The 12450-nt window shown below is 37.9% G+C and overlaps 1 protein-coding gene across 3 annotated transcripts in view; it reads left to right on the forward strand.

The window, feature by feature from the left end:
* ctnnal1 (catenin alpha like 1) overlaps window positions 1–12450 on the forward strand; it is a 73283-nt gene that overhangs the window by 28838 nt on the left and 31995 nt on the right. For all 3 annotated transcript variants that reach the window (XM_023959784.1, XM_023959783.1, XM_023959782.1), the window contains exon 2: window positions 7144–7333. In XM_023959784.1, the coding sequence (XP_023815552.1) occupies window positions 7144–7333 (190 nt within the window). The remainder of the gene's footprint in view (window positions 1–7143; window positions 7334–12450) is intronic.

The raw sequence follows: 12450 nt of genomic DNA on the forward strand, positions 1-12450 counted from the left end.
GATGAGAGATGTGCTCGCTTGCGTATCCCACATTTTACAGTTCTCCCAAATTTGTTCTTTAAAAGTTCCAAAGTTTCTCTTGTCTACTTTTCACTGTCTTGTCAAAAAAAAAAAAAAACTACTATATATACTTAGGTGCATTGTAGTTTATATACATATATACATATACATACTTACATAAATAGGTTCATTTTTATATGCTTTTTTCCAAAACTAATAATCAGAAATTACTATTTTTACTATATCCCTTATTCTTCCGCAACCACCACCATGGTCAAAGCTGCATGTGACAAATTGTTAAAAAAAAAAGGAAAAGCGTTTCAAAAATGGCGGCTTTTCTGTTGGTTTTATGTCCATAGCAACCATTACATTTTTTTGGTTGACGAACAGATCTCTGCAAATTTTAGAAGATTAGGCAAACGTAATTTTTTTCCTTGGCAACAGAGGTTGTTTTTTCTGTTAGCCATGTCCACATTTCTAATATGTTCATGTTGTTTCAAGTCAGGGATTTGTGTATGAAATGTTTACAATTCATTCATCTTCTAATCCGTTTGTTCACTTTCGTGGTCACGGGGCTACCGGAGCCTATCCCAGCCACTCATGGCCGAAGGCTGGGGACATCCTGGAAAGGGCGGCAGAATGTCATCATTTTTTTCTAGGGGGCAGGGGGTCAAAAGGGCTCAGTTCTTTGCTCAAACAGAAAATAAGAAAGAGAAATTGTGAGAACAACATGGTCGTAGCAGTCCAGGACTGCAACAAACCATAATAGGAACATTTCTGAAGAAGCTCAGCTTGGTAAAGGATTCTTTGTGGGTTCGACAAGGATTTTTTTTGTGCCATGAGCTAAAACTTACCTGCAAATGTTCTTTATTCTCTTTTTTTCACCCAGGATCCTGTTGTGTAAGAGCTGTGTGACAACCAAGAGCTGATTTTCATCAAGCGCTGACTCAAAATCCTATTTAAACTAAATGAAATGATGCCGATGGGTTTATTTATCCTGCATTCAGACTCTATCATCACACTGGAACCCTTTCATATCTTTTTTTTTCTCTTTTTATTTGGAAAAAAGTGAGGCTTTTACCTCAAACACTAAAATATATTTCGGCAAATGATTGCATTTGCCAACCTAATGCAAAACTACTTGCTTTCAAAGCTAAATTAGATGCTGTAGATGACGAGAAAAAGCTTCACACTCTTATTTTCACACTTGCTAAAACTGTAAGTATGCAGAGATTGAGTGAATTCATGATTTCTGCTTCATAAAGAAGAGCGGTGTGTACCACCTTTCTTATGGATCATATAGAGCTCAATAAATAACCATAAATCTCTCCCATAAATGTCTCCGTCACTACTTGCTACCTTTAAAACTAATATTTTTCCGTTTTTCTAGGAAAAGATTGACGCAAACAGCCCGAAAAAACAAACTCTAATGGTGAGACAGACAGGACTGATCACATCAACATTTCTCCTAGCTTTACCATTCACAGCAAACCAAGTGTGTCTCCATGGGAGGCAGCCACACATGCTTCCAGCTTTTGTTCTTCTAATTTATAGTCTGTGTCCTTGAGGTTCAAGTCTGAATTTCCTGCTAACCAGTGAGTGGACTTGGTTAAGAATTTTTGTTATTCACAGTGGGGCATTTATGTGTTTTTTTTTCTCTCTATCGGCCTTGTAATCGTCGCCCTAATTATTCGCCACCAAGAGAGTGAAAGTCAAGCAAATGTACGGTTTGCATACCAAAGGGAAAAGCTCTGCTGGTGTCATTGCAAAGGCTGTTTTGCATTCATTGGGATATTTTTTAGACTCTATTTAGATCAGTAAATCGATTGTGATAAATTACTGATAAAAATCCCTGAAATTCGTTTTTCCATCACTGAAACATATGAAATTGTTGGGGTTTTTTAACCATATTTTCAAAATTAGACTACTTCCAGTGTCCCAGTAGTAATATCACGTGCATGGTTACACGTTGGTATTCTGCTCCTTTTGAGGCAAGGTTGGACAAACATTGCGCTACAGTGTAACTTTACCAAACTAAGTTTACTTTTCTGACAGCTGTTAAAAGATTATGCATTTTTCTCTGTCTTTTTGCAAAAACAAAAAAAAAGTTCCATTGATTCATTCACAAAGGGTTCTCCTATGTGATTCCACTGTTTCAATATTATGCTTTCTCCACCCTGCTCTGTTCCTGTTTGCACAGGCCAGTAAATGCACCACCTCCTAGACCTTAAAAGAGGAAATCCCAGCCCCTGGTTCTCTGCTGTGCCTTAAAAAAATCACAAGATAGGTTTTCTTACTTACTGGTTGTAAGAAAACACAACAATAGCTAGCCACAGTGATCATTTTGTTAGACTAACTTTGGTATTTTTGGAGTTACAAAAGATTTTCCATGCAAAAAGTGTAAAGTTTTCCTTTATACTGTATCTTCTGCAATCATTGCCCCTCTTTTCCTCTTTCTTGGTTTCATTGAGATGTGTGTGCATGCTGCAGACAGAAACAGATACCACACGTCAAAAAAATATTAATCGGGTCTCTTGCATAACACTGTGTCTGCGTGTGACGTAGGTTTGAGCCACAGTGCCCCAATTCCCCTTTGGCAGCTGCACAATGTCCAGCCAGCTGGCGGTAGGGTTTTCTTAGCATTATCCCACTCTTTGTTGATGAGTCAGTGAGAAACACCAAGCTTGCGAGAAAGAAGCTTCAAGACTGAGATAATGAAGGCCTACTCGTTCAAAAAAATGAGTGACACTTTAAAAGAAGTGCTTAATGAGCACCTAAGGCTATGTGGTGATTTTAGCGTGTAACAATAGTTGAGCATTCAGACAGAAAATAGCAATTTGACAGGTAACAGCTGTGATATCTGTGTTGACATTTTGTTTGTAATAGGAAAATGACAGGTACACCTCAATTTAAAGGGCCTATATCATGCAAAATCGACTTTTATGAGCTTTTGAGTGTATTATAATGCTAATTCCTCATAAAAAACAATCCCAAAGCGGTACTTTGATCCATTCGTGCATTTCTGAGTATTCCTCTAAAAACCTGCTCACGGAGCACCAGCCCCTCCGAATCCACAAAAACAAGTGGGTCCTCACATTGTGATGTAAACAAATGAGAACAGCCCCTTCCAGGAAGAGTCTGTGCTGCCAGCTCCGCCCCCAGACTAACAAACACTCCCACTTTCTCTGCCGAGCTAATGGTCTCTAATAGTGCCGGGCTCCTTTAAGAAGAGCAAACGATTTGCAAACGATAAGCACAGAAAGCGAGTGACGAATTAGAAGAACAGGTTTTAACATGGATTATTGAGCAGAGACAGAGCGGTGTGCATGTCTCCAGTAAAATGATCCAGGAGACAGAAATCATCGCAGCTAGTGCTAATTGGAGCATAATACAATGATCTCATCATTTCACTAAATCCTGAAATGTTTATCAGGTGTTGTCTTCATTTTGTGAGCACATTTTACTGTAAAATAAACCCGTTAACCATCACCATTCTGTCTGTGATGAAATAAAAAGCGGGGCTACTAAAGGAAGATAAACGGGATGCACATTCATCTTTGCAAAAGTTTAGATGTTTTTTGTTTTCGTGGGAGAAATGCAATAACCCGTGACCGGCACTGGCTTGACGTCATGAAATAGGCGGCACCTACAAGGAGTGAAAGGCGGAGCCTCAGAGATCGAGTCGTCTTAGTTCCGGGTGGTCAAAGAATTCATGAAAGTAACTTATATTGCATAAATAATGTGTTCTTTAATGCGCCAAAGGTAATATATACTTATATATAAGGATACAATTTACCCTGAAAGACTTAAGAATAGCATGGTATAGGGCCTTTAAAGGAGACAATAAATAAATAAATAGGAAGACAAACTGTAGGTAAACCTACAGCAAAGTAACAATGCATGTGTGCTAAACCAGTGGTCCCCAACCTTTTTAACACCACGGAACGGAATGAAGTCACACAAAACTTTCACGGACCGGTTTCACACTTGTCGGCGTATACCGGTAACTATTGTAACAATACTACGATGAAGAATGAATAGGGACGTGACAAGACAAACCCTGAGCTTTTATTTTGAAAAGCATGACATTGTACATCGTACAGGTGTCATCATCCTCTGCCCTTCTCACACTCAAAAAGAAGTGCTGTCTATTAAATGTAGCTTTCTTTTTTTTGGTAGTGGAAGGCTCCTCTTCTGTCTCCTGGCTGAGCATTTTCCCCTTGGCGAAGACGTTTGTTTGTATCCTTTTTGCTAGCTCCTGGGTTTTATTTTAGCAGTAACCTATCACGTGGCCGAGAAGAGCGCCTTGGCCTGCGTCAAAAGTGACATAGACGGATGTAACACGGAATCGGGCAATTTTTCAAAAGAAAACATCTTTCAGATTCCGAAATAAATACAACGGAAGTAATCCAAGTTATTTATTCTTTCTGTGTTGGGGACCGCTGTGCTAAAGGACTGGGACAAGAATAGTTCCCCCTGGATGGAAGAGCTATGGCTAGAAAGTGACTTTTAAGATTTTTTGATGCATGATTCTAAATTCAGTAATAGATTTTCAGAGAAAGAATCAAAAACCAATAGAGCTGTAGATAGTAAGCTGATTTTTTTATTTTATTTTAAACACAAAATGAAAATAAACACAAGAGTTAAAAATAGACAAAGCTTAATTTTAATTTTGAATTTTAAGCTGAATTTTAAAATGAACTAATGTAGATATTACATTATGTTGAAGTACAACCAATTCTCTATTTTTTGGGAAGAAAGCAACAGCTCTTTTAGTTATGAGCCAAAATGCAGTTCTTGAAGACACAATCTGAGCTCAGTAGAAACATGTGTCCCAAAGCCCTTACTGTAACATTTTCCTTTCTTGGACCACCTACAGGCTCAGACCAATTAAAAGAGCCACCCACAATGAACCAACACATGCACACACTCACTCACTCACTTAAATCCTCTAGGCGGTTCTAGAGAGAGTTAAAACAATTAATAAATATTTGATCAACTCTACCTATTCATAATTAATATCTTCAATTATCACTAAAAGGTCCTGTCTGAGTTATGTGTATATTTTTTTCATGAATGTTTCAGCTAACTCCTCTTTTATTAGAATAGTATAGTAATATAGTAATATTACTATAATAGTAATATTATATTATATTCATATAAATAGTAATATTTAGTAAAATAGTGCATCAATGTTTTTGATTGGAAAAAGTATAACTTCAGCCATATATTTATTGATATTCATTTTTTGGGTTGGGTCCCTTCCAAGTCTATTATTGTATGCGATTATTTTTAGTTAAGCTTAACAGCCAGATAGATAACAGTTACAGCCTCATGACTGTATCACCTGTTTTGACAAAATAATTTTTGGTCATATTACCAGTCTTCCTTCAGCAATAACACTTTCGCAAATCATCATACTTCTTCTACCATGTTTCAAAGTTGTCTGTTATGATTTATTAAGTTTCTGTAGCCTAATGACCGTAGTTTAGGTCCCTAAAATAATGTTACATATTAGATAGATCATCTCTAAAGTCTCTAAAGTCTAAGGCCTGCACTGCACTGTGGCGCAGGGGTTAGCGCTCTTGCTCTACAGCAAATCCCCGGTCGGGACCTTTCTGTGTGGAGTTTACATGTTCTCTTCTGCGTGGCTTTTCTCCGGGGATTCCAGCTTCCTCCGACAGTCCAAAAACAATCGACTCTAAATTGTCCCTAGGTGTGAATGTGTGTGCCGATTGTGGCCCTGTGACAGACTGGCAACCATTCTAGAGTGTACAATGCCATCGGCCAACAGTAGCTGGGTTGGGCTCTGGCAGCCCCGTGACCTCGTAAGGGATAAAAAAAAAGAGAATAGAAAATGGATTGATGGATCACTAATTTCCTCTATTGGATTCTGAACGAAAAAAATAAAGCCTAGGGGAACTGGACATTGACTGGAGTTTATTCCACATTTTTCAATAATGTTCCAAAAAACGCAACCCTAAAATGTTTTGTCCAACATTTGTGGCATGCTCGCAAAACAAAAAATGACCCGTGTTTGGTCATGGATAGAAAAAAGGCAATATAAATAAAGGAGGCTGTAAATAGGTTTACTTTTGGCATAAAATCTGACTTTAGTTTTGGATTAAATGGAAAATTGTTCCCTTCTGACACCTGCCAACAGTGGTATTTTTGAGAAATTGGTATTTGTGGTACATTTGGTACTTTTTTGTTAGTGTCAAATTCAAGGTGGAGGTTTGGTCTCACCAAAACTTTGTGGTTTGTTTGTTTAGATGCACGGTTCAACCTTAAAGCCTTATATATACGTTCACACCAGCCTCCGCAGCAGACGTTCAATCAACCACATCCAATGAAAGTCTGTGTACACAAGTTTTTAAGACCGTTTTTAGGCTCTATGTACAAAACATGTGGCCATTGAAAGCATGTTGAAAGTTTGACCATTTGAACTTTGACCAATCCAGACTCAGATTTGATAGTGACATATGGATGCCGTCCCCTTCTCATACTTTGAAGTGCCAACCATGTAAAATTTGAATGGTTATAAATGCCTGAATCACTCCTTCACCCATTACCCTTGTGATTTGTAGACGTGTCCACTACGACCTGTCCCCCGTTGCATGATCATAGAAAAAATGTACATGAACAGTTTTACTCTACGGGCTCGCCGAGTGGTCTGCAGCGGGCTCACCGAGAGGTCTACGACCTGATATTTTGAGCGTGCCACCTGCTGCTCTGTACAAGTTTGCCCATTTATTTCCCACAGACAACCCATATCTAACTGTAAGGGAAGTTGTGATAAAGGCTTAAGATTGTTCCTTTATTATTTTTTTGTATACGGCTTCTATTGTTTCATTTGATTAAACAACTTTATCTCCTCTAAAACAAAGGGGAGTGAAAAATACAAAGTTGTGCTTTATTTTTCCTATGGCTGAATAAAAGCAGACTCTGTATCCCCAAGTTAGAATCTTGCAACACAGATAGTTTGTACATATTACAATCAGTTTTGCCACGGTACTTATCAGAGATTTGTTTTTAAAGACTTTTCGTCATTTGTCTAATCTGCAGTGAATCTCTGTCTTTTTGAAACCATTAGGTTGGTTTTTTTGTTTGATATTACCATCCTGCTCTCCTTTTACCTTTCAGATTACCACTTTAATAAACCACAAAGACAAGCCAAAGAAGTCAGAGCGCACCTTGACAGCCATTCACAGGGTAGGTCAAGCTGTGAATGTGGCAGTTGGACGCTTTGTAGCTGTCGGGGAAGCCATCGCTTCAGAGAATCAAGAGCTGAAGGATGAGATGGGTCAAGCCTGCTTTGAGGCACGAAGGGCAGGTAAGAACTAAGCAGAGCTTAAACAATTTAAGGAATCTTCAATCTAATGCTTAGGAATTTCATTATCTTGTTCTAGAGCTGCTTCTAGGGGTATACCTAACGAAGATTATTCAGGAAATCCATAATCCATAATTTCAAATAGGAAAGATGAAGTTCTCATTCATGTACACAAATCAATCGAAACATTACTTGATTCCAAGAATAGGTTTCGCATATCCCACCACTTTTGTTCTACTCACTACATTCTTTAACATCATTGTCCACAGTAGAACACTGACACTCAAATGAGCACCAGTGTCATCTCACCTAGGGTGGCAGTGGTGCAGAGGTAGGGCGGTCGACCTCCGATTGGATGATTGCAGGTTCGGTTCCCACCTTACCCGCCCATGTGTTGAAGCGTTTTTGGGCAAGACACTGAGCCCCACATTGCCCCTGGTACAGCAGTAATAGGTTGGGGTTGGAAGGCAGAGCCACCATCAATGCGTGGATGTGTGTGTGCATAGGTGAATGGGCCTGTGACTGTAAAGCACTTTGGGGTTTTCTAAGAACATGAATCAGCTGATTCTGGTTTTTAATTAACATCAAGTGTTGCAAAATGGTGCAAAGCTGCTATTCTCTGCTTCAGAATCTGCACAAATTACCTTAATTGTGTGAAGAATTAACGATAGTCCAAAGAGTGTCAACACTGTAGGTGGAGCTTCAGTGTTGAAGGGTTAATCATCCTTCAACTTCTTTACCCCCCTATCTTGTACCTATGTCCCCATCTCTATAAATTTATTCCCCCTCTGTCTTGCGTCCAAAAAAATTGCACATACATTTAATAAAATAGCGTTTAGCCTCAAATACAAAAGAGGTTTATGCAAATATGCACCTTGTGTGTTTGGATCTACATGAAACCCCCATTTTCAGGACAACACTGAGGCCCTCAGTCTAATCTGTTTGATCAGCTGCTGGACAAGACAAATAAAAAATTAAGGATGAAAAAAAATAACTTCAGGCCTCGCAGTGTTTTCAACTTCTAGTAAATTTCAATTAAGCTGCTCAGTTGTCAAATAGTGTTCCATCAAAAGCCCCCTAAAGCCATCTTAAGACATTCCTTTCAGCAGGTTTGGCATTTTGCTTGGAAAAAAACAAGCAGCTTCCACAGATGTTGACCACAGAGTGAAAGTCTCCTTAAGATCTCAGAAAGATTCATCAAAACTGACAAGTCATCATTGCTAAGAAAGTATAATTGCACAAGTCCATGCTGTTCTAAAAAATTGTAAACGATTTTTAAAGTACACCTAGATACTAACATTCTGAGATCCGTGATCAATCAAAAAATATGTATGAGTTGTCATCAGTAAAAGTACAGTATTGTTAAACTGTGACAAATGCAAGTATCTAAAAGAATAAGCAGCAGACTTGAAAAGTTCATGTATTGTAAAAAGTGTTACTTTTGGTCTAATTATTGGCTCTCATTGGTTCCATATTTTTGCATAAATGACAGTTTTCTCTCCTTGAGAAAGTTCTTTTGTGGCTCACAACAGAATTAACTGCCTGTTATGGGGATGTGTACCAATGATCTTGAGCAAAAATGTCTCATTTCTGTTGACACATCTTTGGAGCATTGCAGAAAATCAATCAGCTGTTTCCTCTCTGTCTTTTCAATTCCTGTTAGTAAAAGGTTGCAGACTCAGCTCCACAGTAAAAAGATCAAATTAAAAGAATTGTAAAATCTCCCCAACCCCTACAAAAAAGAAAAACTTAGCAATAACTTTAAAAACAATAGGGATTTCTGACAAACACAAACATTACTTTTACTGCATCAAGTTTATGTTTCTCCTAGTCAATCATTAATTTTTTTGATTTGATTTGAAATGGTTTATTTCAAGCAATTAAGTAGAAATAAGACACAACAGCAATATAATCATCAGTTATACATTCGTACAGTAACTTATCAAACTTAGGATAATTAGACATATTAATAAATATTGCTTGAAAGGGAGTGGAAGGAAGCGAACTTATATAATCCCACCCCGTTATACTGTAACCATTTTATTACATGATTTATCAATATCCGGTTCCCAGTTTTTATCAGACAGAATTAAAAATCATAAGATATCAATAAAGCACATGACAAAGATGAATTACTTAAGTATTACGTCAAAAATAACTATTTTAGAAATCAACATGGCAAATGCAGATCAGTCATCTGAAATATATGCAGATTATGTTACTTATAAAAGCCATTCATATGAATAAAACATAATACTTTATCAGTAAAGTAGACAACACTGTTTCAGGAATTTTCATAGCAAAAATTTCATCAAGTATCAAAAGTTAAAAACGTGCAAAATTATGCTACATTAGGAAAGAATTTTGAATCAATTTATCAATTTTTGGAGAAAGTGAAGTAATATCATTAAAAGTCAATCAATTTAACAATTTTCAATAAGTGATTAATCATTTGTTTTACTTTTTTTTAATATTTTTTTTGTATTTTTATTTTTTTTTATAATAAAGTAATGCTGTAGGGGAAAATTAAAAAGGGTCCATAACTGTCGATTGTCCAAGGTTGGTATTTCTTCTTTTACTGATAACAGCCGTTCTTCTGGGTTCAAAACAGAGTTAATAGTTCTCTTCGATGTTATGACTGCAGACATTAGATTCAGGTCCATATCCTTCTTCAGCTGATATCAGCGACGTTTAAAGTTGAGGTCAAGATGTCTGCAGGTCAGAACTCTGCTGTTATTCAGGTTACGTCAGACATACAGAGAAAGTGAGGAATCCACTTCCCACTTAATCTCCCCCATTAGATTTAGAAACCTTCGTGTCTGCTTTGAAGGTTCACAACACAATAACTTACCTCACAACACATTAACTCACAACACAACACAATAACTTACCTCACAATACATTAACTCACAACACAACACAATAACTCACAACACAACACATTAACTCACAACACAACACATTGACTATCAATGGAAATAAAGCTGCAATGGAAGTGCTTTTATTCTGAAATTTCCACTGGGCTGAGTGGCTAACTAACAGAAAGTAACGTCACAGTGAGCTGTGGAGGGAGCACATTTTTTCTATAAGAGAAGCTAGCAGCAGTGTTGCCAGATTGGGCAGTTTCGGTTCTAAATTTGCGGGTAAAAATGGCTTTGGGCGGGTATGCATAATTTGGGTTCTGTCAACTAACCTGTTGTTGGGGGGTGTGCAACGCCCCGCCCCGCCTCTTAGAAATTATGTTCTCTAAAGCTTGATTCCGCGGCCGCATGTGGGAGGAGCTACCAGCTAAAGGTATGGTCTGATCGCTACATGGAGCGGTGTCTGTGTATATCAATGCATGGTAGACACTGAGAATGTGGAGGGATCGGGTTTATTATTTTGAAGAGTTCTGCATGGTAATCATGTTTCCATGTTTGAGTTCATAAAATCATCCCAGAGAGAGTCTCTGCTTCAACTCCCACAGTTAATGTGTTGCAAGGAAAGTTATTGTGTTGTGTTGTGACCCTTCTGGGCCACCGTAGCTTTGTGCTTCCTAAATAAAACGATGACGTTTCCGTCATAAACTCTGCAACACACTGGCGACATGTACAGGGTGTACCCCACCTTCGCCCAACAGTAACCGAGACAGGCTCCGGCGACCCTGAAAGGGATACAACGGGTTGCCCGTTGAGACAACTGTGTTTTAATATTGTGCTATGTAAATAAATCTGAAATTAATTGAAGACAATGGGTGGAGTTTCTTTCACAAGTTGCTGGATGGCTCAATTGGCTGTGTATTGGTGAATGGGAAACCAGGGTTGTTTCCCTGGTGGCACGATGAGCTGAATCCACTTTGGTTCTTAGGCGAGACCCCTAATGGTACCCCCCCCCCCCCCCCCCACACACACACACACGTATGTAGCCATAAGGGGGGGACCAAGCCTTGGTCTTCCTTTGTCGGTCCCCAGCCCGGATAAAATAATAAAACTGTCCCTGAGGGGACATATCGAAGGGTGAACAACAACATGGAGGCTCCTTCTCAAAATAAACTTTGAAATCTTTCCTTAGAAATACCCAAACTATTCATTTATATCCCTTAATTATTACAACAAGACAACTGAAGCCTAGAAAAAAGACTTTCCAAAGAACTAGTTGATCAGAATTAGCAAAGACCAAGAAGCCGTTCTTTGCTTTATAAGAGCATTATTTTAAAGTTTGTGATGGTCTGTGTCCTGCAGAGGACTGGAAGAATCTTGGTGGTTTTTCGTACTGGGATGGATTCTTTATCTATATCTATATCTATATCTATATATATATATATATATATATATATATATATATATATATAAATATATACATAAGAAAGGATTTTCCTTTAATCTAAACCATATTCAACTGTTACTATTTTTCTTCATTAAAGCAAAAATAAAACATGATGAAAAAAAACGTCAGATTTTGGTTTAAAAAATTTCTTTATGTCAGCCACCTTTTATTCTTATTAGGGTGAAAATATTTTACCTTCTAGACTGCAAACTGGAAACAATATCTCCCTGGATACAAACTTACACACTGCTCCGTAATAATAGGCCTTTGTCTGTGCTATTAGTTTGTATTACAAAACATTTAATCCTGGCAGCGTCCTGATTTGTAAAGATATCTACAACTCAAAGAGGGAACTGGTGGGAAGAGAACAGACCATGGAGAAAATGTGCGTGTGAATGTGTGTTTGCATTGTTTCGCCTAAATAAAGTACATCTGAGGGCACCCATATGATAATGTGTGGCTTTCAGAGCACCAACCACTCCTTTTTGCCTTTGTTTTCTGTGTTTTCAAATGAAGGAAATCTTTAAAAAAAATAAATTTTTAGAACTTGGGAAAGTAAAGCAGCACTTAAGGAAGAACAGACATTCTTTAGTCACTGGGAGGGCTTTATCAGTCCAGACTAAATCCTATGAATGAAGGAATGACTGAAAAAGAAGCAGGCATTGGTTTGATTAAGCTCCACACATCCAGTAAATGGTTAGAAAATCCATTAAGACACATTCTTAAAGACCTTTTTTGTCTGTTCTCACATTCTCATCCTTTCTGGAAAAAGGATAAGTTTCAGACTGGACCATACTTTTCAAGAAGAAACACAT

Source organism: Oryzias latipes, chromosome 11, assembly GCF_002234675.1.
Source record: "Oryzias latipes chromosome 11, ASM223467v1".
NCBI lineage: Eukaryota > Metazoa > Chordata > Actinopteri > Beloniformes > Adrianichthyidae > Oryzias > Oryzias latipes.